The sequence below is a fragment of the Astatotilapia calliptera genome, chromosome 13 (genome assembly GCF_900246225.1).
Source record: "Astatotilapia calliptera chromosome 13, fAstCal1.2, whole genome shotgun sequence".
Classification (NCBI taxonomy): domain Eukaryota; kingdom Metazoa; phylum Chordata; class Actinopteri; order Cichliformes; family Cichlidae; genus Astatotilapia; species Astatotilapia calliptera.
Window position 1 is genome coordinate 14,129,961 of NC_039314.1, and position 26,116 is coordinate 14,156,076.

The 26,116-nt window shown below is 38.2% G+C and overlaps 1 protein-coding gene across 3 annotated transcripts; it reads right to left on the reverse strand.

Moving 5' to 3' along the window:
* LOC113034803 (ligand-dependent corepressor) lies at window positions 1-25,320 on the reverse strand. 3 transcript variants are annotated; one of them, XM_026189858.1, is made up of 7 exons: window positions 25,153-25,312; window positions 16,753-16,818; window positions 15,306-15,385; window positions 14,876-15,008; window positions 14,168-14,488; window positions 13,950-14,046; window positions 1-6,371 (listed from the first exon to the last, which is right to left on the reverse strand). In XM_026189858.1, the coding sequence occupies exons 1-7, from the start codon at window positions 25,247-25,249 to the stop codon at window positions 1,802-1,804; spliced, it is 5,364 nt and encodes a 1,787-aa protein (XP_026045643.1). In that variant the 5' UTR covers window positions 25,250-25,312; the 3' UTR covers window positions 1-1,801. The 3 variants fall into 3 exon arrangements, with proteins under 3 accessions (XP_026045643.1, XP_026045644.1, XP_026045645.1); XM_026189859.1 differs by having other exon boundaries at window positions 25,157-25,213; XM_026189860.1 differs by lacking the exon at window positions 1-6,371 and adding an exon at window positions 6,946-12,567 and having other exon boundaries at window positions 25,153-25,320.
* Between the last annotated feature and the right edge of the window lie 796 nt (window positions 25,321-26,116).

The window sequence follows — 26,116 nt, forward strand, 5'->3', positions numbered from 1 at the left end:
TAAAATTCAAACATCTTTATATCAACTCCAGCAAAAATACAAAGTTCTTAACATAAAGATGTATCATTCTTGGGATTACCACAAATAAAGCAGGTATTTCTTTCTAATATACAAAATGAAAATCTTTAAATAGCAACTGTAAAGAATAAACATGTTCAAGTCTGGTATTTGGTGGGCTGTTTTACATTTGCTAAATCCATTAGCCTAAATGGAGTTCTTAAATAACAATAAAAACATGGTAGACCTGTTTTGCATTTACAGATGATTTATCCTCTTAAAGAAAATGATCATAATCATTATTATAATAATAAAACTGTGCTAAAATGGTATTTTTTCCTTTGACAATACACTAATGTAAGTTACTATGACGGAAGTAAACAAACGTCACATTATGAGAACATCTAACTGTCAGTGAAAATAAAACAAAGAAATGGAAAGAAAGAGACCATAAAAAGTAAAACTGCCAAACACCTGGATGCACAACTCAGAAAGGGACTAAAGCAACCCCAAATATTTTAGATCCAGCTTGCGAAACACGATTAATGCAACGGTCCGTTACCGTTTCATACATACTTACCAATAAATACACAAACTGTTCAGGCCTTTGTTTGGAGGAATTTTGACGAATAAGCTAGAATTCCCAAATCATCTCCCATAGTTTACAGCTTTTAGTTAACTCTCAAACGGGATTTAGGGGCATAAATATTAATGGGAGGTTTCATGGCTGCATTGTGAAACGGTCTAAGCATTAACAAGAATAACCACATGCAGACGCAGGTAAAATACTCAAAAGTCACCAGAATGTGCAGGTAACACTGGGTGCAATTGTCAAAAGTGACCGTGGAGGTACATAGTGACGAAACCTCAAAAAACATAAAAATAAATAAAAAAAAAAGCTACAAACTTTTGTCATGACACATATATAACACGCATGTCTCTTAACAATTCAGATCTCAACATCTAATACAACTATAATAAGAATAATTTTATGTTAATGCTGTGGGAAAATGGGCACAAAATAAATCTCAGGTGGAAGATGAGTACGAAAATCTGAACGCCTAAATCAACGTGAGAATTTGCAGATGAAGTGTGAGGCACATACTGTGCGGAACGGAAACAGTTTGCACACACTGTGTGTAGCAAATTAATGCTGACTGCCTCTCTGGGAACTGAAAGCTGTTACAAGCAGAGGACAGGAGATTTCACATTTAGCAACACATTCTATTACATTACACTTCATAAATAAGGCACCTGGTCACAGCAGTCACATATTCACGCTGTTGTGATTTGAACACAGGCTGGAGATACAAACTGCCAACTTACATAGGAAGCTTAAACGCAGTGCATGCTATCATCTAAAACGATAATTATATACAAAAACAGCAAAGGGGAAAAAAAAAGGGAACAAAAGGACTGTGAACAAATTCTTATGCATCCCAGTTTGATGCTTGTTCTCCTAACTCTGAAAACATTTGTTAGGCTGTTGTCATCTCCAGCCGTGTCAAGAGCGCTGAAACATGAAGCCAAACGGCTACAACTGCCAGACATCACGCTGGACTGGTGTTCAGTCCTAAAAACAAACAGAAATCTGAACAATACGTCACATTTGCATTTTCACACTGACTGATAAACAAATTTCCAAATGTGTTTCTTCTTCACATTTACCTACTGCAAAAGGTATTCTCTGAAGAGTTTGGTGAGTACACAAAATAGACTGGGTTTGGTCCTTCGGAGTATATTCCAGATAAAAGATAATAAAGAGGCAAATCTTCTAAATAAAGATGATCTCTCTGTCTCAATCTTATTTTGAGAGTGATGTCCTTGTGCGCTTCGCTGGGGTGTCTGCAAGCTTCAGAGCCCTCTTGGTTGCCAGTTTTGTTGCACTGCGTGGACTTCTTTTTACCGGAGACTTTAAAGCTCCGCTTCTCGTCAGTGTAGGTTCATCAGTTTTCCTAACTGATCTGGGAGATGCATGCTGTGTTGTCGAGGACTTCGTGGCCCTCTTTGAAACATGACTGGGGCTCCCGCTCGGAGGGAGAGCAGCCTCCATTTTTCTCTGGGATCTTGTTAGCACCTGGTCAGGTGAGGTTGGCACCTTGACATCCGTGCTCTGCTGTGGGGTTTCAGCAGCATTCTCTGCATCTTTGATCTCAGTAGGTGTACTCTGTGACGACTCCTTCGACTGGATTTTTGCAGAACTTGCTTCAGTGTGCCTTTTGTTGTCCGCTTTGCCTTTAGGTGTGTCGACAGGGTTATGTTCGGCTATTTTAGGAGACCCAAGTCTCTGAGAACATCTCTTAGGCAACTCCTTTTTACTTGTATCTCTTGAAGCTCTACCACTGCTCTGAGCCCTCACAGCTTTATATTTTACAGTTTGCTTTGATTTTTTGTTAGCCAATATTTTTCGCCTCTCCATTTTCGCCGATGACTCTTTCATTCGTTTGCTGACAGGTAATGCGGATTTTTGTGCCTTAAGAGACTGCTTCAGATTTGACTTGGAGGACGACTTTGTGGTGGCAAGTCTTTTAATCTTGCTGGTTTTTAATATTTTGGATGCCTTTTTCAGTCTACTAGTAGTTTGCTGAACCTGCATCTTCTCTCTAATATTAGAATATTTCCTCAGGATCCTTGCGCTAGCTGGATTCTTTGATTTTCCAGAGGATTTCTGGGATTCACTTATCTGAGCAGAAGCTTTGGCAGAGGAGTACTTTGTCAAATTCTGAGAACTACTGGAGAGATCTCCTCTCTCTTTCCCTTTGACTGCATTTGCTTCTTGCTCCAGTGCTCTAGCAATCAGCTTCTGACTCCTGGGGTTGCTCTTTACAGGAGAGGCAATGGCAAACTTTTTCAAATGCTTCTTTAAGCGCTCTGCCTGTACGCTTGGAAATACACCCTGAGACGTCCCTGCCGCACTTGACGAGTTGTGGAAGCACAGCTGACTTTCTGACGGAAGACGTGTGGTCACCTTCTTCACGATGACAAGAGATTTTGTTTCCGTTGATTCAAGGAACCAGCGACAAATGTTGGAGAGATTAAAACCTTTCATAAAAAGCATTTGGACTGGCGAGTATTTCTGATGCTCTGCAGATTTTGGTTTTCGTGCCCTGCGCTTACTTTTCCATATAGCTGCCTGCCGGTCTGCTTTGTTTTTGTATTTTGCTGCTGGCTGACCCTCCTTATCCATTTGCACCCAACCTTTTTGCATTTTATCATATTTAATATTCAGATTTGTAATTAGCTGTTGGCTTTCTTCTGCAGTCAAAGTCTCAAAGAATTTGTTAGTCGTTTGTTTTGGGGGCTCATGCCTAGGAGTAATGATAGGGCCGTGTGAACTGTGGGACACGGATGCAACAGACCCAGAGGGGGACCTCACCTGAGCTTTAGTTATTCTTTCTGGCATTATTCTGACAGGAGAAGCTACATCGTTTTGTCTTGGGGCTACAATATAAGCACTAGTAGAGGGGACAGGGATCAGTCTTTGTGATCTTAGTGCTAATTTTTTGTTGTCCACTTGTGGCAACTGAGTAACAGACTGCAAGGCTATTTCACCCTTACTGGTCTCATCACTCCTTAATGGCATTCTTCTTTCTGTTACAGATGAATCATTATCTTCTACTGACCCGTCTTCTAAAGCTGCTACATTTGGCTGCACGGCAACATTGCTTGCTTCTGTGTTCTTTTGAAGAACCCGTTTACTTCTTAATGGCATAATCTGTGTTTGCAATTCGGCCTTTACGGGACTTGATACCTCACCGCTAAGTTGCACTTTCTTACTGTCATCTGCTACAACCTTGGCAGATCTTAGTTTCTGTCTGGCCTGCAGTCTTTGCTCTTCAACATTCGTCTCCATTTCTTCAGATGGAGTTTCTACTGGTTCAGTATTTTCAGTGTTTAATTCCACAGTTTCAGTTACTGTGTTTGGTTGAGACAGTTCAGAGGTTGGAGGATCACAGGACTCGTTTAGAGGAGATGCAGGAACAGCAAGTGGACAAGGAAGAGGGAGGGAAAGAAGCTGCTCAGGGGGTGCTTCTGGAGATGAAATGGGAGTGGCAGGATTTGAAATAGAATTCGATACTGGAGTTTCAGGTGGCTTCTGGTTTGCAGATCTAAGCTGACGTTTGGGCTCAGGGTTTTGAGGATCATCGGTAGGCTGATCATCTTTTAGGACTTTCTTTTGTTTCTGGATTTGTTTAGGCTTTGAATTTGGGCTTGACTGTGTGTCAGGGGGGGGTTCTGTCACCTGCTCAATGACAGCAGTCTCAATTGAGTCTTTAGGTATGCGTGTGTCAGGTAACGGCTTCTTCATATTCTTTTCATTAGCGGTAGAGACAATAGTTACCTCAAAACTATTGTTGGATGTATTCTGACTCGATTTTGCTGCAGCTTTACAAGGTGATGTGGTGTTACCTGGTCTACGACGCAATTTCCTGTCAGAGGCAGATACGGGTCTTCCATTAACATGACCCACTATCACCACTTCTGTCTGCTTCAGCAGCTTTGATACTGGAGGTTTGCTACCTTTTTTCCTACGCCAAGGTGGCAACTCCTTCAAGAGTGTGTCAAGTGACTTTGAGGATACATCATAGTCACTATCATTATCATTTTCTATCTCTAAAGGCGTAACACTTTCAACTACTTCAGGTGTTTCGATTTCTGTCTCTTTCGTCATCATCTCCTCTACTGAAACTGTGGTATTAGCGCTATCTGTCCCTTCGCAGTTCTCATTGTGTATTCGTGTCTCTAGCTGAAGTTCCTGAGGTTGCTCATCTGGCATTATTTCCTTTTTACCTTCGTCAACTTTATTCAATGTGATGCTATTCTGCTGGGGAACGGGTTCACTACTGTGCAGTTCATCTGATGAAATCTGGGACTCTGGTTCTTCTATGGTATTTTTCTCTAATGGCTCAAGGGCTGTTTCTGCCACTGTTTCCTCTGTACTTTCATGCATTTCCTCTTGAGGCTCTGGGTCAGTTTCTTTTATTGCTTCATTTGTAGCGTGATCAACACTTTCATCACTTCCTGTAGTCATCCCTACATCTGCAACTGCATCCTGTTCTACTTCTGTGTCTTTAACGGTTTCTTGGCTCTCTGTTGGGGTCCTTAATGGAGATGAAGGACTAGACTGTCCCTTGTTCTGACACTGATCTGTCTGACTAGTTTCAACTATAATATCTACTCTACTGGCTGCTACCTCTATGATATCCTCTGTGCCTGGTATCACACTATCATCTGTCTCCTGTGTAGGCATTTGTTGATTTATTTTCTCCGTGCATGATCCAACAAAAGGCATATCCACAGGTGGCACACCTTCAGGCTTTGAAAGTATTTGCTTTGGAGTGACCAATGGTGTGAGCTTTGGCATTGGATTAGGACAGTTACCCTTTCCTGCCAAAGTACGAACAGTTTTTAACTCCCAGATTTCATCTGGCCCCAACCACAAATGTCCTCTGGTGCTTTTTCTGGCATTTCGACGTGGTACCATGCTGTGCCGCGGCTCCTTAACACACTCTGTAATTGATTTGTCAATAAAAACAATGTCACAGTGGCCAAGATCAGGGTCAACTATTCCTTTAGATGGAGAGTCCTTGGTCCAATGATCAGAGGACGACCTGATGGTCTTCCTGGCCGTCCGCACAGAGTCTGAAGAACTGTTGACGGGAAACAGTTTTGCTGGTGTATCTTTGGGGTGTCCAATAGTTACCCTCTGCCTAGCTTCATGTGTGTGGCTACCCTGATTATGTCTTTTTACAGAAGAGCTCAGTCTGGCAGTCTGAGTCTCTGTTCTGGTGGATGAATCAGAGTTCTGTCTCTCCTCCAAAGTGTCAGAGTGAGTAGAAACAGTGGGACTGAGCACACACAGCTTCTTACCAGCAGCATCATTAGAGGTCATAATTTTGATCTTAAGAGGTGCATGATCACCATGACGGTTCTCTGCATCTACTGGATGAGCAATGGGGGTCACCAAAGCCTGGTTACTCCCTGACCCAGGGCTGCGAAGATCCGAAACAGTGCTAGGGGTTATAGACGATTTCAGCGGCACAGCATTTTCTGGAACATTTTTCATTGCACAACTGCCTGGGACTTCTGGCTTGGAAGTGACTTCACTGGGAAATCTTATCTCGGGGTGTGACTTCTCAGGAGTCACTGCACTGGATTTTGCAGTGGAACAAGAAGTTCCCTTGACACCAGAGGTACAGTTAGAGGCTTTATGTGTACTGGAGGATGCAAGTGCTTTGATCTCCGTCTGTAGAAAACCTATGGCATCTACTATCTGTCTCTGATGGTGGGGGCAGAGCTTGGCCATGAACTGTTCCAGAGTGGAGGTGGACTGCAGGTCTTTAGCCTTTGCGAGATGGCGGTCTGGAGACTCACTGGGAGGAAAAGAAGAAGGAAACATTAAATTCTCCATCAATCTTAGACAACACTGGTTCATTTTTTTGACTGATACGAGCTCTGCAGATAAGTGAGTTTTCATCTTTAGTAGTTAAAAAAACCTGGAAGCAGATTTATGTTTGTGTGAAATAATATACACGTTTATATTTTTTTTTATTCATATTTATTTATTAGAAGAATAAGTGATACTGTTTAGAAGCAAATCATTTGTCCAGTGAACTTGACCAATTACAGCCATTATTTTTTTAGTTTTTTATATTTTACATTAAGAAAAAAAAATCATACATGCACAAGACATTAAGTAATGGTAGCCCATTTGGTTAAACCATGTCGAAAACATATTAGTTATAATACCAACTACATTAGGGGCAAAAATCAAATATATCAGACTTGTCAAGTTTATATGTCAAGTTTTGTTTTGTTTTAAATGACAAATGCTCAAGTTACCTTTCACAATATAAAACAAACCAATGAAAGAAAAATCAAACATAACTAAAGATATTAAAAAAACACGTTACTCTAATACCAAAATTTTATTTATGCCAATGCAAATCAAAAAATTAATAATTGTGCCAAACGAGTATCGCTCTTTATTTCTAAGTTACATTTATGTAATAGATCTATTACAAAATCCCGATACCTTACTACATTAAGAGCCTTTAAATCATAACATTATGCCAAAAATATATCTGCGACTATGAAAAGTTGTTTTCTTTGCTTAACAAAAAAAAAAAAGATCTTTCAGAAGCTGCACTTTGGGTCTTTAAACAAGAAAACATTGCATTCTGCATTCATGAGGTGATATGCTACAAAGCTATGCTGAGCAACAAAAAAAGACCAACAGTTTTGTGGGAGCAGCAGATTCTGCCAAGTAAAAGATCAACAAGTCAGAAATAAATGAAGTTGTGCTAAATTATATTTTGTCTGAAAATAAACTATAAATCATATTTACACACAACTTTAGCTAATACTACATTGCCAAGCAACACTGGACAACATTTTTTCATTTTGACATCACAAACATGAATTTTTCATGTCTTTTGTTCAAGTTGGAACAACTATTGCCACAGCAAGCTAAGGCTGCATAACAAATCAGGTTTGCTATGCCTGTCCTCTGTGTTAGAAGCTACATAAAAAGGAACAAAGTGAAATTTCATGGATCAAACCGGTTATTATATACTAGCAGTAAACTGCACTACAAGCATGAGCAAGACAACATAATGGTGACTTTGTTTTTTTTAATGAATTTCAGCTTTATATCACAAAAGTTTATTGTATACTCTCTAAAATGAGGGTGTGAAGGCTGTAATGAATGTTCAGCAAGCAGAAAGACTATTAGGACGTTTCTGGGCTTATTCTTGAATCCCTGATATTCATTGTGTAGTGTAGTAGTCAAAGATGGAAAGCTGTACTGCAGGATTTTTGGCTCTAACCATGAAGCTATTTGTACAGCATGTCAAATATCTCAAAAGTAAATTTTAGAGCTTTAAAAATACATTTTAGAGATTAAATAAAAATAACCAACTAGAACCTGATGATTTTTTTGCTAAGCTCGTCAACTTCACATCCCTCCCTGCAAAGCCTAAGCAGTAAAGTGGAGTACCTGAATAACTACTGGTGAGAGTTTCATCCCTGAGGGTTTTTCCACTCTGTTTTTCTGATCATTGCTACAAAACCAAGTACTTTTTCTTCAAGTAGTCAATCTAACAAGCACAAGCAAACCAAATTACATACCAGCTCACAATATTTCACAAGCAGAAAATTGTGGATGAGTAAACTCATTCACAAAGTTTACACACTGTATACAATAGGAGGATAAATAATCTCAAAATTACGATCTGCTATACAAGGGCATTTATAACATCCTTAACCACTGACCAGATTTTTAACTGGTCAAGAAATATTTTAGGCTCAAAGAGAATCTACTTCTTACAGTGATTACTTGACATTAAACACACCAACACCCCATTGTTTGTATTCAATAAAACAACCCCAAAAGATAAACTTCACCATACAGAACAAAATCCCCAAATGACAAATATGATTTAGTCCAATCATGCAAAAATACACCCAGTGCCATTCATTTATATGCTATTAAAGTGACATAAAATGTACAAGATCTGTACATATTTGTATGGATAAGGATACTCCGCAATCAGCTGAAGAGTCTCAACATTTAAGCTTGTAGAGCGACTTCAGTCCTCACATGCAAAACTTTGCCCATAATAAATTAGTACAGTCTTGCTCCGCAGCTATCTCTTATAACAGTTAGATAAACCTTTTAAGATATATACACACAGGCTTATTATTATTTTAAGAAGCATTGAGTTTAATTAAAGCTGTTTACATTCTCAATTTAAGTGTTAACGTTACATTTTAATAAAAAAAAAAAAAGCTTAATAAATACTAAATCGACAATATAATAAAATTTGGAAGGTATCTAAGAAGAAGTAGGTTCTAACCCATTTTAGCAACATAGTTCCTTCAACGCAGAGGAAATGTATCATGTCACGACCAGAATAAGTTCCCTAAACTGTTCCATACCCAAAAAAAAGTATAGACAGAAATATTTATATATAGTTTAACTTTTATACTTATATCAATATGATTACCACTCTGCTTTAAATCATTTGCCTTTACACAAAGAAATTTACAGTATAGTGTTGTGTGCATGAGATTGCTACATAAAACAGCTTTGAGAACAGTGATAGTGGTGATATCGGCTTTCCAGATGAGGTAGTCAACCACTGGATTTGCTACAACAGAATGTAAGGAGCAATCAATAAATGATCAATAAACCCAAAAGCGCTTTTATGACTTTAGTATATCAACTTAAATGCATTAGACAATAAAGTTTTATATTTCAGCAATGCCTGAGGATTGTCAGTGCAAAAATAATTTTATTACTGAAATCAAATCAGTGATTAGATTTAGTTGTATATGTACATCTGTAATTGAAGCAACTACTGGGTATTATGTTGTAAGCCATGGTAAGCGATTCAGATGTATTACATGTTTGTTTTTTAAATCTGGGGTTAATATCCTTGAACCATAAAAACACTTATTAAATAATAGCTAAAGGTGGAGAATAAACAGAGGATTACTATATTATAATTATAGTTACAGTAGAGTTGTTACAGTGGTATAAATACAAATGTGCAAGGCCCTGAACTACATCTGTGTAGTGTAAGTTTCTGTAATATGACAGCAAATATGATTAAAACCCAGTAAATCTTTAAAAACAAAAAACAAACAAAGACTCATTACCAAACCTTGCTAGACCTGTATGGAAACCTGACAGAAATAATGGGTCATGAGCCCATAATGTTTAGCATCCTGAGCTGTAATCAATAATGCACAAGGAGGTGTCCTGATCAAACTAATGGGCAAGGCTGGGTCAAAAACCAGGCAAAAATTCAATGAAAATAGCAACATGAAAAAGGCATTCTGTAGAGGTTTTTAAATGCAGCCCTTTCCGCATGGTAACAGCACTTTAAGTATTTGTTATTTTTAATGAAATGGCATCATCGTGAATTTTAGTGAAGCAGCTAACAGCTGCTTCTACTGTCAACCCGCTACCCTACATAGTCAGTTTCAAGAAAGGAAAATTGCTGGTGGTTGTAGTTTTGTTGTTGTCCAAATATAAACACATTTTTGGTACACTATCATCTAATCAATTGGGGGAAAAAAAAAAAAAAACCCACACATCCCAGTATGTGTGCACTCATGTGCAAATGTACAGTCTATTCACAGAAGCCATAACGGTAACAAGAAAAAAAGCCTAACCTACCATTTTACATTCAATTAATGAATACAGCCAATCAATGTATTTTTTCATTGAATTTTTGCCATGGCAACTTGAAAACAGGGTAAGCATGGACTGAGGCATGGTTGTAACCACATTAGCCAATCTGGATTGTTTACAACTGTTAACAAGTTACAGTTATGATCCTCACTATAGAATGACAGAAAAAAATATTATTTTATTATCTCTCATGGGTGTATGTGTATATTATAGGTATGCAGTATTTTTATGACAAAAGATAGCAGAAAGGTTTGTATCACATCTCACGATAGAATACCTGAAGTTTGAAGAAAGAGGAAAAAACCAACCAAAAAAAACCCCCAAAACATTGAAAAAAAAAAATCACATAGAAATGTAATGCTCTGCAGGCTTACACTAGCACTGAAATACTACAGATTACTGAAAATAAGGTTGTTAAGACGAGAGAAGGACACACACTCATCAGTATGACATCCTGAATGTTACCATTAAAAAGGCTTATTTGGGTATTCAATCCTTTTCTATTACAGGTGATTTCTTCGGCAATGATTTAGCTGAGGTATGTAGCTGAGGTATAACTGTTTGTCTAGATGTGTGTGTAGTAATGCATTATTTTAAACATAACCTGAGTGTGTAGAAGGCAATGGAAACTATTGCCAACCATATGGCAGAGTAAAATGTACAGAACTAAGTAGAAGTAGTGGAAAAAAACCACTGTGCTTGTGAGGATGAGCGAAATTAGGATGTTTTAAAAGGCAGATAAAGTCCAGAATGACATTATGCTATATTCCATATCTTATACATTTATATAAATAATAGGTTAGTATGCGGCCATACTTCCCGCTGTCTGTTTCCAACGATATCTGTAAACTTTGAGACTTTTAGTCATTCCATGCATTAATTTACTTCATATGTTTTCACCCAAACTACAGGCTCTGCATACTTGGAACTATTTCATTTGAACATGACCAATATTAAGAGAGAACACTATGGGGCGCCACATCCTTGTACAAGCTTCAGTTTGGCTCTGTAAAGAACAGAGCAAGGAGTGAATTTTTAAAGCTTAATTTGAATCAATAACTAAAACTTAATTACCAGCATGCTATTGTATTTCAATAATTCTAAAATAAAAAGCATGCCCTCCAAGCCACAACATACACTACTGGGAGACACTTGTGTGTTTACGCCCTATGCAAACATTTTTAATGTAATAAGTGCTAAATTTAGTGATAAAAATTAAATAAGTTAATAATAAATAGAACTATTAGAGATGCAATAAAGACGGGTATTGCCACGGTCTGGCAAACACAATGATTAAAAAGGACACCGCAGTTAGTATGTTATGGATGCGTCACTCGTTTGATAAGAGGCTGCCGTCACGAAAATCAGTCCCATTCTCTTCAGAAGCACTCTCTTTTTTGTCATAAAGACTGTGCTGGGAATTTTGGAGATCCTTTTGTTTGGGGGACAGTGAAACGCTGGGTTCTTCCACCTGGCTTATCAGCTTCATTTTCTTTTTCGGAGGATTTTTTAAGGTCCCCAGACGTTCTTTAACTTTGTATTCCAGGGTGCTGTGCGGGATGCCATAAATCGATTGTGCTTTAGAAACACTCATTTTCCCACCCATCACCACCACAATGGCCTCTTCTAGCAGGTCTGTGTTGTACTGTCGATATCGCCCTCGTTTCTTCCTAGGCTGCTTGTTACTTAGGTCTGACTCTGAATCCATTGGATAGTTCCCCCCCAAAGCTTGGCAGTCAGAGGTAAAACTCCAGTATTCCTTCTCCGAACCTGAGCTATTTAAACCTCTGTTGCTGCTGGTGGTAGTTTTCTGGATCTGCCTGGGTAGAATGGAACAAAGCTTCTTACCCAGGCCATTCTCATAAAGTGAACCTGAATAGTCAGTGGACACGGAGTCCCATGACGAATCTATTCCTGTAGCCAAAACTCGGACCTGGGGAATCTTTAGGTCAAAGGACGGTGAATGAGACAGAGAAAGGCTTTGGTCTCTGCAGGCCTGCTGGAGGTTTCCTTTCTCACAGGCAAGTGACTTTGTCAAAAGTCCAGCAGCTTCCAACAACCTTGGTATATCTTTAAGGTGCTCACTAGCTTCATTTCTGGTTTTGAGCTTCAGCAGGGCTCCCAAATGAGTTTTGGAATTCCAGGAACCGGAAGCATTTCTGAAAACGTCATTGGGGCTGCAGCTTTGGTTATGGCTGAGGGGTGACTCTGGGTCGCTTTCCAGATCGGGTTCCTCTTTGATGCGCAGTGAGTATGCAAGAGACGAAGAAGGCTTATAACAGGTGGAGTGGCCGAAATTCTCCCTCCTCCTCCCATCCTGTAGGCTCCTCATAAACAGCCCGACATGCCCGTCCGCTCTCAAGGATCGCCTGATTGGATGGAAGGAAATTGGGTGTAAGCAGAGCTTGCACAGTGCCCTTTTCTCTTTACTAAGGGAGGATGGGGTGGGGAGGGGAGGATGTTGGCCACTCCTTTATTATATGACCTTGCTTTGGTAACATCACTCGAACAACTTTGTGAATGTGTGTATGGCTTTTGAAAAACAAAAACAAAAAACAAAAAACAAAACCCCAAAAAGACTCAAGTTAAACTTTTTTTTTTTTTTTTTTTAAATATGCTTGATGTAATAGCTGTTGTTTTTTTATTTTTTCATAAAACATAAGGGAAAAAAGAAAAAAGAAAGGGCAAAGAAACAATGAAAATAAAAAACAAAGAAGATGCATTTAGTAAAATACACTGAAGACTTGGCATTTCTGTGGCTCAAAAAGCTTGCCCAGGAGAATGGACTATTTGTAACTGCAGTAAGGGAGTCTGATGTAGATGTAGATGTAGATGCAGGGCGCAAGATCTATGACATACAAAGTAACTAATGCACCAAAAACTCTTGACAGTTTATGCGTGACGTTACCACTGAACAAGCACAGCAATAAAAGAGTAAGCCAGCAAAGGGTTCTTGCAATCTATCAAACTCAAGCTCTAGGTTGCAAAAAACAAAACAACTGCAAATTATTATTCTTAATTATTCAATTAATCAAGTTATATTGTTCCCCACCCCCCAAAAAAAGAAATCAGTTGCAGAGCTCTCAGCAGTTTCCACAGCCTGACACTGCTGGGGTGCAAAAACAAAACAAAAAGAGCGGGGGTGGGGTCCTTTGATTTGGAGTTTCACAATTTGTACATCTTAAATGGAAGATAGAGTAAGCCACATCCAAGAATATGTATCAAGTTCATGTACAATATTAAAACAACTCATGTTATAGGTGCTTGGGCAATGCCATAGATAATTATTAAATATTTAAATTACTGATCAATCATTCTCATTTTACTTGACAGAAAGAATTAAGTCCCTGAAATTCTTCTTTAGTTCATCAGTGGGACTTTCCCCTATAAATACTGTTTAGTATAACCTACAACATTCAGTCCGCATTATCTTTTATTCTGAAAAACACAAATAAACAAACAAAAAAAAACCCAAAACAGTTTCATGTGGGTTTACGCATTATGCAATCTGCTACAGTGGTTTATCGCTGTATATAGACGCAAGAATATCAGCAATGCTTCGAGTCATGTAGTAAACTACATTTACCATAAGGCCTGCCTGTATCTTGCCAGAAATTAATTAAAGAAAACCAAGAAAAGTCAAGCTAGTAAATTACTTCTAAACCGCATTTACTCACTACGTAACAAACTGCTGCTGATAAAAGGAACCCGTCTTAGTACCGCAGAAAAGAGAGAAAGAAACTGTTCTTACCCCTTCAGCATGGTTGTGGCCGGAGAAAGACAGGGACTATTGGCAGGCAGGCTGCTGCTATAGCTTTTCTTTTTGATAGATAAATCAAGAACTCCATCTAATTTTAAAAATGGAAAGAAAAGAAATGTAGATTCAATGTTAAGTTCTGACCACAATCCAGCCAGTGCACCAGCTCAGTACTTAATAAACTACTCTGTGGTAGATGTGTTTCACACTACCTTGCTCACTGGGCTCAGCCACGGGCTTCTTGATGGTGAGGTCCAGAGGTGCATCCTGATCAGCCATTAGAAGCTTGCTTAGGACGGGGTTCTGGTTGTGTGCTGGCCCAGTCAGTGTGGCAGCAGGGCTTGTAGCAGGAGGAACTCCTGAGAGCAAAGGTGGGGTCGACAGGCTTTGGTCAGAGTGAGGCTGGGAATCTGAGCAACTGACCTGAGGGGAGCTGGTTTTTGAGGTATATTCAGCAGCAAACTGTCTGATCATTTTCTGAAGAATCTCTCGAGCCACTACTGGAATTTGTGGGTCTGAGAAATTTGGCACATCTAGGAAGAAAAACAGAGATAAATACTTTTCAGTCAGCATTCCTTTAATAAGTCATCAGTCATGGTTAATGAACATGCAACAAACATCCAAACTATGTTCGAAGGATACTGTAACAGTAAGGAAAAAACTCTTATTTATAGCCTTGAAATAAAAAAATAAAAATAAATAAAATAAAATAAAAATAATGATTTAAAAAAAACAGATGTTATAAACTAAGAGCAGAAGCAGTGTGAGTGAACACACACACACATTCACAGAAAAGCCTATTAAGGGATGGATAACGTGCACCACTGTGTTTACAGGCAGGTTCCCTGTGTTATGCTTTTGGTGTAATAACAATGAAAAACACTGATTTACCCACTCAGAACTAAACCTCTGAGACTCACCTTTTCTGCAGAGGACTGCATTGAGAAATTCCTCAGCCTGTTTCTCTAGTCTGCTGATTGTGATTTGATCTTTACCCAGTAGAGGTTTCGATGTATCTTCCAGCCCCTTGTTGTTTAAGTCAATTAAGTGTTCCTGTCAAATTGGAAAACTGTTAAATTGGTGACCTTCAGGCATTCAACAGGATTCGTATAAAGACATTTCTATCCTTCAGATGAGCGTTTACATCAAATTAATTAGCCCAACAACTGTAGGGAAACATGATGGATTACAGATGTGACTAAAACTAAACAAGCCATAGCAGACTACTAACGTTTATCCATCATCTAAGCCAGCGTTTGAAAGAATAAAGGCAACAGATTTAAGTCTGCGTTTATGAAAATCTGGAAATCAAAACGTAAAAGGAAGAAAGAAAGAAAACAGAACTCTTACTTTGACTTTGTCTCTTCTCAGACAGCAAAAGGGACAGTTTTCATCAAATGACCAATCAGACACTGCTACAGGCTCAAAGTCTGCAGGAAAAAAATATCAATAAAAAAAACAATGACAATCAACACAACATGACAAAAATCATGGTTCTTTCACTTTTCTAACCAACTAAGCAATATAATCTTACCAAGTCAACATTGGACAATATTTGTTTAAAATCCCCCCCACCCTCCATTTTTTTTATATAAATATCTGCAGCGAATAACACTGGTTTGGAGTCTTAAGATTAGCAACCATAATCACAACCATAATTTAACAAAAAAATATACTAAAAAAACTCTAAATTATACACACAGGTTAAAGACAACAAAAGACAACAAAACCTCAGAGGGTTTGATTTAAAGCTAAATAGCAAGTGCAAGGAGGGACAACATGCAACAATGTACAGTCACAGGTTGGGTAACAAACTACAAAAAACTGGGCATGTGCAAACAGCTCAGTCACAACTGCCACTGGTGTTCGTCTCTCCTACTCAACTAAGTAGATGAAAACAGGGGAGTGACTGTGGCAGGAAAGTAATGCCATGACGTTGTTGGGTTTTTTTTTCTTTTTCAAAGAAAGAACAATGCCAAAAAGGGAAATTAAATTTGCAAATAAAAAAGTGTCAGATGCTACGGTTGAGCTTACATATGTGTATTAAATACAATCCAAAAAAAAACTATTATCTGAACCTATCAAAAAACGAATACATACCCAGTGGGAAAAACAAATAATACAGTATTTGGGTTCTGCTCTACCAATGCGATCTAATTTTAAACAAAAGTAACTTAAATACCTACCGGTACATATAAAATATATAGCATTCTGTTTTGCCTGTCGGTATTATTATCAACATTCAGTTATCATTTTCTTTATCCATGAGTAAAGTGCTTCATTAGAAATAGTTCTTTTCAAACCTACAATGTTCCATTTTCATGTTTAAATCTCACATTCATTTGTGCACAACCCAAAAACAAAGCTCTAAACAGAACCGCATGAATAAAATGAAGTAGTGGGCCATCATGAATATGTGCTGATTTGCTTTAGAGAGACTGACAAAAATCAGGAACTCATTTAATCAGTTCAGTTGAATTTTAAGCAGCAACTGCTACTGCACAATGTCTACTCACTACACAACCCAAATAATGCTTATTATTGTCTCACTAACGTCATACACTGTAGGGCACTGGAGACTTTTACACTGGCTACATCCCATCCAAAACACATACTTTGTAAAGACATAAGCCATTTTTTTCCCCCTGCAGGCAGTGACAGTGTCTCGTTTTTAGTGAATGTGTACCAGATGGTACAATGCAGTAGCACTGTCATAATAAGAAGACAACAGATTACACTGAAACCACAAAACTGTTGTTCATACACTTGCATGATTGTGGTCAATAAAGACACTTACCCTTAAATGATTTCAGGTCCTCTACCAGCGCTGAACCAAAAAGACCTTCGAGAATGCTCTCAAAACCTGAAGAAACACATGAAGTTCAATAAATATATTTGTTATCAGCAGTAATAACATGACGTGTGTACAACTTCATTCACAGTAAAGTGTTTGTGCTAAAGTCAAAAACATAGGAAGTTCAAAATGAGTCTTAAAACGATGCAAAAAGGTAAGTTTACCTAAAAATAATAACAACATCAACAACAACAATAATAATAACATAATAATAATGATAAAGTTTGAACCCATTTAATTAATTTACGAGCCAATGTTGATTTTATTTGTAGCTAATGCTGATACAATTGTGATTTTGTTGTTTTTTTCTTTGTTTGGATTTTTTGTCAGTCTCTGTTTGTGTCAAAAATTAAAAACGAAATTTAAAAAAAGAAAACTATATTGCGATAAAATAGACAAATATTAGCAACTGCCATTGACTGATGTTATTTTATGTGAAAGTAGTTTACTGGCACTCAGCAAGCAAAATTTCACATATGAATACAATGGATAAATCAAATTAACAAATGAAGTGTGTCCTAATGAGATGTTATGTTTCTGCCGAATAATAAATGCCTTGATTTTGCTTCTCTTTTCTTTTTCAACTTGACAACTGCTCCGTTTTACTCTCTTCTAACACACATCCTCTTGCCTTGCAGGTTTTTACTTCATCAGTAAATACTAGCCCTCCATCCTGTTGCCAAGCAACTAAGGCACCTACAGAGTTGAGAATGACTGTATGGTGTTAACATCAAAAAGAAACAGCCAGTAACAAGATTGCTAAGTAATTCTGTCAAAGTACCCTATAGATTGATGGAGATGATGAATTCAAACAAAAACTAATCTTCACAGTCCTCTAAATGACTGTTTACAGTTCAGGGACTCGGTGGGATACAGCTATATATGTTGCAAAGACCGTTTCTGAGATCTAATGTGTTATGCTACATAAATCATAAGAGAGCACCAACACAATATGAAATGTCTTCTTACTGCTGCAGGGTCAGATTAACCAATCCAAAACCACTACATGCGTTAAATCAACCACTAAAGAGGTCACACAGAACATCTGTCAGCTGAACTGGATTTTGAATGAGAGTGCACCATTCCAAATGTGCCAGCCACTTTAAGGCCAAAAGTACTGACTCAAACCACTGTGACAAAAACATACATCACATAACACATGGCCACAAAAACATAAATCGGTACCACTGAAAGCCTAAAAATTATTGTGCCTGCATGAAATGAGCATCAATCAAGTTAAATCAGCCAAATTGATTAAACTGATCTGACAACACATCATAGCAAAAGCATACTAACACTTCATCTTCACACATGAGCAGAGAAATTGGTGATAAAATTATCAGCCCTTACCATCCACTCTCTTCCAAATCTCACAGTGAATTGAATAAAAGCTGTCATCTGTTAAAATGCCTTACACTGCTTCCCTGCAAATAACCCACCCACTTTTCAGCAGAGCCAAACATAAAGAGAGGGGAGGATGAAGTAGTGAAGCAAAGCGTTGCCTATAGCTGCAGCATGATTCTGTTTCTGGGTTAGTGCACAGGACTTCAGCTGAAGCTATCCAATCGTATTTCTGAAATATTTCAGAGGCACGAGGAGAAAAGTAGGTCATCCACTTTCGTTTGACAGTGCAGCATGATGACATCAAACTACTTTTTAGGAATACCGTTTAGAGCATTTAAAAATGTGTCACACTCTAAACTATGACTTTGGGGCAATATTATAGTGTTATAGTAGCAAAGCAAACCAGTACAGTAGCTGGTGAAAACACACCCACCCGCAAGCTTCTTTAAAACCAAACCATTTTGGGACCGGCAAGGCAACGTGAGAAGAGCAGGGATAAAATATTGATAAGAGTGCAGAATTGTCATGCAAGCCCTAAAAAATAAATGAGCTTGTAAACATTTAAAAAAAATTGGCTCCAGTTAAAATGCCTAATAAGCAGCAGGAAAACACCAACAAGCCAATGTCTTGTGTAGCCACAGTTAAACTTACCAACATGCAAAAAAAACGAAACAAAAAACCCCCAGAAACTTTATCGTAACCTGCACTTAACTAGTTTGCATTAATGTGAAGGATTTGCTGCATGTGCATTTCCCATCTGAAGGGACATCCACCAATGCAATAACACCAGACAGCCAAGCCCTTATTTATTTGTGCAATCTTCTGTCTCTCCCCCCCCCCCCCTTTTTTTTATTACTGTAAATACATACTGCAGCTTGCCTCAAATAACTAGCTGAGTGAAGGCACCACTTAATTGATTAGATATGCTGCAATGAAAAATGAAATGAGAACAGCAATTTTTAGAATAAAATAAGACTTTGGTTTCTTGACTCTAACATTAAAGACATTGAAAATAGAATAAAAGAAAATTGCACTAAGAAATTAAAACCGTGTAACTATTACCATTATAATGCACATTAAATAGATGTTAAATAGCTGATGTATTAATGTGTAAAAACAAAGCTGTAAATTGCAACCATGCTTTATGGAGTGGTTTAATGAGCTTTATTAAGACGTTCAGTTCAACGCAGCTGTTCCCACATTACTCCAATAACTGGGAATCATTATTAAGACATTTCTTTTTTTAATTGCAGTGAAGTGTATTTCAGATTTTTTTTTAAATAAAGTAAGAATCTTTAACCTGAGCTATGATTATGCATATGCACCTGAAAAACCTTCCATTTACAATGGGGCACCTCTGTAAGTGATTGGCTTTCAAAGACTTTCCATGCAGGAAACCCACAGAAACAAAAAAAAGATATTTCACCTAGCCAATATTACCCACAGAGGTTTACCATGAAACTCTGTAGGTATTTTCGTGGAGCTTATGCAGGCTGACGGTGAGCAGCAACTCTGTTCAATCTGCTTTAGCCTTCTTCTGACCTACATCTGTAGCCAATCAGGGACCAAAAGATTTGGAGTGTGTGACACCATGTCCTTCCCAAAGCATTTAGAAAAAGAAATCCCACAGATTTAGGATCAACTTAACCCTACTAAATCCTAACTTTAACCTGCGGTGTACTTTACTGATGCATGATTTGAAAAAAAGAAAAGAAAAAAAGAAAAGAGGAGTCCTTCCTGCATACCTCAGGCAATTTCCTTTAAGGGGCCTATGCACAAAAGCAGTGAGCAAACCCCTTGTTATTTTTGCACCACACTGTAAGTGCACAACACCACGCATGCTCATAACAATGTAGTTAATTCAGTAATGTAATATACATTAACCTGACGCAAATCTATGAGTCACTTAATACTCAAAAATTCTAGCTTATTATAAACATGTGACCCAAACACAAGTGCATTATGAGAGCATTAAGCATATGCGAGTGCATTAAGCACAAACCACTGCTGCCTAAACCCCTCTGTACTATAAGGCAAAGGGAAAGTGACAGCAGGAAGCTACTACACACAGAACGAGGCTCCATACGTAACTAAACTGTGTATTTGTAGTGAAATCTTGTTTTGTATAATAACCCTAATGTTGTATAGTTCAAGTTAATCTTACAATACTAACATATCTCATGTGAGCTGCTGGTTAAAGATGTTTCAATTTTAATCTTTCAAGAAATACTGTATTTTGATCGATTACGCGACACTGTACAACAGTACAGAACCATTGCTTCCAGTTAGCTACAAAAAATGTGTTAGAGCCTCAAAATCAGTTTAATTCTATTTAGAGTGCTTCTTTAAAGGAAATCCCAACTCAAGATGTTCTACACATTATCTCAGAAGGGGTGTCTCCAAACTCATAGAAGAGGTTCAAATTGTTATGAAGCCAACATAAACCTTGCAAAAGCCATCATTTTTGGCCACAACCTCAGACTACTGATTCACTTTCCAAGAGACATAATCATTCAGGCCCCACACATTTCACTACATCCCCAATTGTATGATAAGGAAAATTCAAGAAACTAATCAGTAGGTGATCATGTTAAAAACAACTTCCTCTATCTAACAAGAACAGCCCATGCAGGTAACATGAATGAAATACTATCAGGAAACAAATGCCCTTTATTGTGTACACTGCAGTGACCTAATATCTCTGGGAGAACAAACAACTGCAATCTTTAAACGTGACGCACTAAGCACTGATGCAGTTGAAAACTTCCATATGCAGCTAATTGGTCTGCAGAAAACAGCCTATCACGATATAATGAAGCACTTGCTATTTGATGAGTTCATGCAGACCACACTTCAGCAGAATTATTGGGATAATACTAAAAGTCTTATCTATCCTTCGTGACTTAAACTTAATCAGCTGCATTACTGATAAATGCTTCAGCTATTATCATTTCATAGAAATAATGTGCTGTTCCTTGATTTTCTTTGGTGTAACCGCTATTAGGCCTGCTATTATAGCTGCAAGACGTTATCTGTAACATGTCTACTACCAGTGCATTTATCAGTAATACAGTTGATGAAGATGACATTTTTTTAGTTGGAATTTATATTTTAAGTGGGAAACATCAGTTTTACTAACAGAAAAAGTTTGGGAATACTACATGATCAACAACTGACTGTCAATCTTTCATCTTTGAACAACTCATATTTTGAGATTACAAGAATCCTCAGATTGATGCTCATGAGAACATAATTTTGCATATGATGATCTGAAACCCAAGTCTGCCCACTACACAGAGGCCGAGCTTTTAATCTAACAAAATCAATGTCACCAAAATATGATTCTGTTCATCTGGACGTAGCGTTTTCAGTGGGAGAAACTTTTCGTCACTCACCCAAGTGACTTCTTCAGTATCAGCTGACTGCAGGTTTCCCCAATCTTATAAACAGTATTTGCGCTGGGAGGTCAGTTCCCTCATTATAATTATTTATGATGAAGGAACTGACCTCACAGCCCATTGTTCCTTCAGTGGTGCTAGTTTCAGTCATTATGCAAATGTGCTGTTTATAAGACTGGGGAAACCTGCAGTCAGTGGAGACTGAAGAAGTCACTTGGATGAGAGACGAAACATTTCTCCCACTGAAAACGCTACGTCCAGATGAACAGAATCAACTTTTGGGGGGATTTACTTACCTGGATGATTGAGCAATGCTCAATCTGATGCATGCATCAGAATCAAAGTCATTTACCCTCACTTTGCAACCCACAAAAAAAAGCAGCTCGCTGTAGGTCAACAGATAAGCTTAAAAGTTACAAGGGCATGAGTAAAAGCAGCGTTTGAAACCTGACTTGGCCACTATGGATTTTGTTCATAACAAGCAATATGCTGTAGCTGGATCAGGCAATGAGTTGGCAGCTTTGGACAACTACAGCAAGGGAAAGAAAAAAAAAATACTATGAATACTTAATATGATATGATGCAAACTGACATTCAAATGGTGTAATGCTGCACAAAGCATGACTTTGAATAACAAATATGAGATGCACAAATGCCCGAGCACACAGGCAAGCCCACACTCAAAAGGCAGTCACAGAGGCTGTTGGTCATGTCTTGCAAAATGCTACGAAAAATGAGCCAGTTCTTTTTGCAAATTAGGAAGATTTAGGCCAACAGAGTGGGCATGCTAGAGCAGAAAACAGGCCATACCCAAGTTGCACTATAAACAAGACAATATGCCTGATGTCAATATTGATTTGTTTGTTATTTGTTTGAGCAAATCTTTCATCCCACTCACCCAAGTGTCAAAGGCAAACATGAATAACTAACATTCCAGGCATTTTTGAATGTTAGCTGGTGTGGTTGAAGTCCAATTTTCTCCAAATCCAGACAGAACACGCATTTTCAGCCACACAGTTTGCATCTGGAGGCTGATGGACCCATGAACACATATATAGGCAAACATACTGACAATTGTTGCCGCTGTTCTATGGGACAATTGTGCTTGTCTCTGCCCTGCAGTTTTAGTCCTCACATTAAATACACAAAGACAAAATGTCCATTTCAGCAACAGCAGGGTGGTGGCGTGCAGCTCTCTCCACCAAAAAGTCAAACAAAAGTATGTCCTTGTTGTCTTGGACAGAATATGCCATTCTACAGCTAGCAGACTGATGCTGTTGTCATGCACTTGCAGCTTTACTTATAGCCTAAACACAAGGGACATTTGTCAATCATAAAGGAGGGACTGAATAACCAAACAGTCCTGGCTTTGCAGCTAGTCAGAAAGCTACTATTCTCTCTCCAATTTCTTAGCAATGACTAAAACGGCGCTCACCTAGCACTGCAGCTGGAATAAGTTTATTCATTCCACATATTATACATTTTAGTGTTATAACCAATAGTTCATGTTAAGGTTTAGCATTTAAAACAGACAGCATCATATGCCTAAAACAGCTAAACCTTTACAGGTTTTGCTGGTCTGTGATAATAGCTTTTCTTCTCTTCCTAATAATGTAATCAGAATTTAACCAACTGCTAAATAAGCCAACAGCAGAGAATATATGACAATCCAAACTCTAGAATTCCTAAATAACAGGAAAACTTAAAATATTAGCTTTTATGCACACACACACTACTGTGCATGGGTTGCTTAGTCATTATACGTCTCAGCATGATCTATACATAGCAGCCACATAACAAGAAATTAATTTAATGTGACATTTTGAGAACATGAGAAGTAGGGTCCTGAGATTTAAAATAGTCTGTGTATTCTATGTCAAGTCTTTGTTTTCAAATCTGTTTACAATTGTGCCAAAAAGGGAGCTCACAACCTACAGTAATATCTAAGTATGAGTTATAGTATAGTTCTATCCAGCCAAAAACAGCCCGTGCTGTATTCTTGTCAGAATATGCGTAAAACATTTCTAATGTGTCCTTACATGAAGTAAGAAAAAAAAAATACATGTTGATTTGACGATAACAACCAGGTTCACTGAGCAACTCAGTGATTCTCATCTGATCAATCTGTGACAGTGAAATGTCCACACTGGCTGTTGCTATGTTACCGAGTCACATGGATTTAAATGGACTCAAATGGAGTCTCCTTCTTTTACTTCAAGCCACTCGGTCAAACAGTGTAAAACTACTAATAAAAACACCGGCCACCTATCATTATGTGTGGGAAACAATAATTAGATGGTGATGTAGAAAAGGAGGAACCAGGTAACTTCATACTGCCCACAGAGGACTTTAGAACCGGACACCACAGTTAACCCCTGTGCACACCAATCATTTGTCATTTGTACAGAAACTGAAGCATTTTGTTTGGTTGATCTACTCTGGATGTATTTGCACCGTGCTAGGCACATGCCTTGTGCAGCTTTTCAAGTTGCGTCTGTTCTTACAGGCTATTTTATCACTAAGAATGTAGCGTTTATCTGTTTTGTGTGCATTACAAAAAAACCTAGCAAGTATAAAGCCATGAAACCTGATAGAGAGGTTTAAAATGGCTCATTCAGCACCCCTACAGTTTAAATGTAAAGTTTAAATGTACCTGTATGACAAGGATCAGGGTGAAATCCCAGGCTAAGTGAGTTTGTGAAATATTTTGTGTGTGATTGTTTTCTTGTTTGTTTGAGCACAAACACAGTGTTTGGCTGCAGGATATTAGTGACAGGTAACACACTGCACACAGACTAGTGAGGATATGTAGCTGAACTCATGTGCATAGTTTATATACTTCAACTAAGCCGTGGTTGTCTCAACTCCTAACTGAATTAAGGTGCTATGCTTCCATGTTTATCTTAAAGGGGTATAATGTTTACCATGTTCACTACTGGACGGAAAAATCAGGGGTCCCACCCTCCACCCCGGGACGATACACACAATGCAATGGACGCGAAACCTAGAGCCAACAACTGCTTTTGTAATTACCTGTTTTAACGTCAAATGTTGGAGAAGTTTATATCGTCGAAAAGGGAAACAGATTCTGCATTGGGGTCTCCGCCACTTCCTCCATTCACTAATGCGAATCCTCGAGTAGCAATTTGAGAAGCAAGTAGGCTAAATGTTGACTGAAAACATCACCTCAAGGGTATATGTCGCCCTCCCCCATCCAACATACAGTATCAACAACAACGGGAAGACGTATTTTAGAAAACGACTGCTTTTGGCCGACACACAGAGACACTCCCTTTAAGCAGGGCGCCCTTTAAACAAACTAACGTAACGCCACTACATACCTAAAGTCTGCAGTCGACGCATTATGGACGATAAAAACACCAATTGGACCCAACAAGTAATGCAACATTGTCGCAAACTGCGACATTTAACTAACGAGTCCTGCTGGCTGCCGTGTGAAGGAAACAGTTGAGGACAAAAAGTCGCTGGGAGAAGCCCCGAGTGAGTGCGGTAATAGATGGTTATTTACACCGATAAAGGTCAAACAGAAGTGAAATTCAAGCCGTGCAATTGTGTGCCGTGCAACAAGCATTATCCTTACCTACACATTGAATGAGTTTGTGTGGCCACGAGTCAAGTTCCTTCCGAATGCTGTATCTGTCGATTGTGCATTGCTGCCTTTTACACAGGCTCGCCATTTTCTATAAGCCTTCCTTCTGGCGGCAGCACTACGGAAGCAGGAAGGGCTGCGTGAACGCGCACGCACCCTGCGTCAAAGGCGAAATCGCTCTCAGTATGCAAAACTGATAGTCTGATTAAATCAGTCTGTTAATCAGTAACTAACTAAATAAATGCAATTAAGTAATCTATAATATTTGTATTACCCATGTAATGACTTTTTAAAATAGTTTCTATTTTAAAGCGTGCTTTTCCTTGATAGACTACATTTTACATTTTAATTTAAATGCTGCTATTTCTATTTTTTTATTTTTTTTATTTAGCGCTTAAAGCTCAGTAACTATACTAGAATCATGAATTACTTACAAGGCAAAAGGGTGTCAGGTTTAGTAAGCAAGAATGTAAGTAATTGACAAAAAGTTACATTGACATTGAAGCCAACCACCTTTATCAGTTTTTAAGTTTTCCTCTCTCCACCAGAGTCTAACTTAGCTATATTAGAGAAAAATAGCTTCATGGCAATAGTTCATGATTAGCTACAAAATTTCTTATATTGATCATTCTCAAAGAAGGAATCCTAATGACAGCTGTCAGGTTACAAATAAAGAGCATTGCCAGGTGAAATACTGTAGCATTTTTCTGTTGTATTTTATTTTCTATATAGTTTTGTTTTAATAAATTTTTTTATCACTGTTCTCTCGACGTCATTTAATACCATCTTTGACTGGAGTACAGAGCGCTTATAGGGATCATTTTGTGAGGAAGAAGAGTTCATTTATATGAACATGCTCAGAGTCTGAAGCAGAAAGTCTGGGTTTACAAAGAAAGTTGAGAACCATCATTGTGATAGCCCTTATATCTGACTAACTTTCATGATTTTGTCAAGC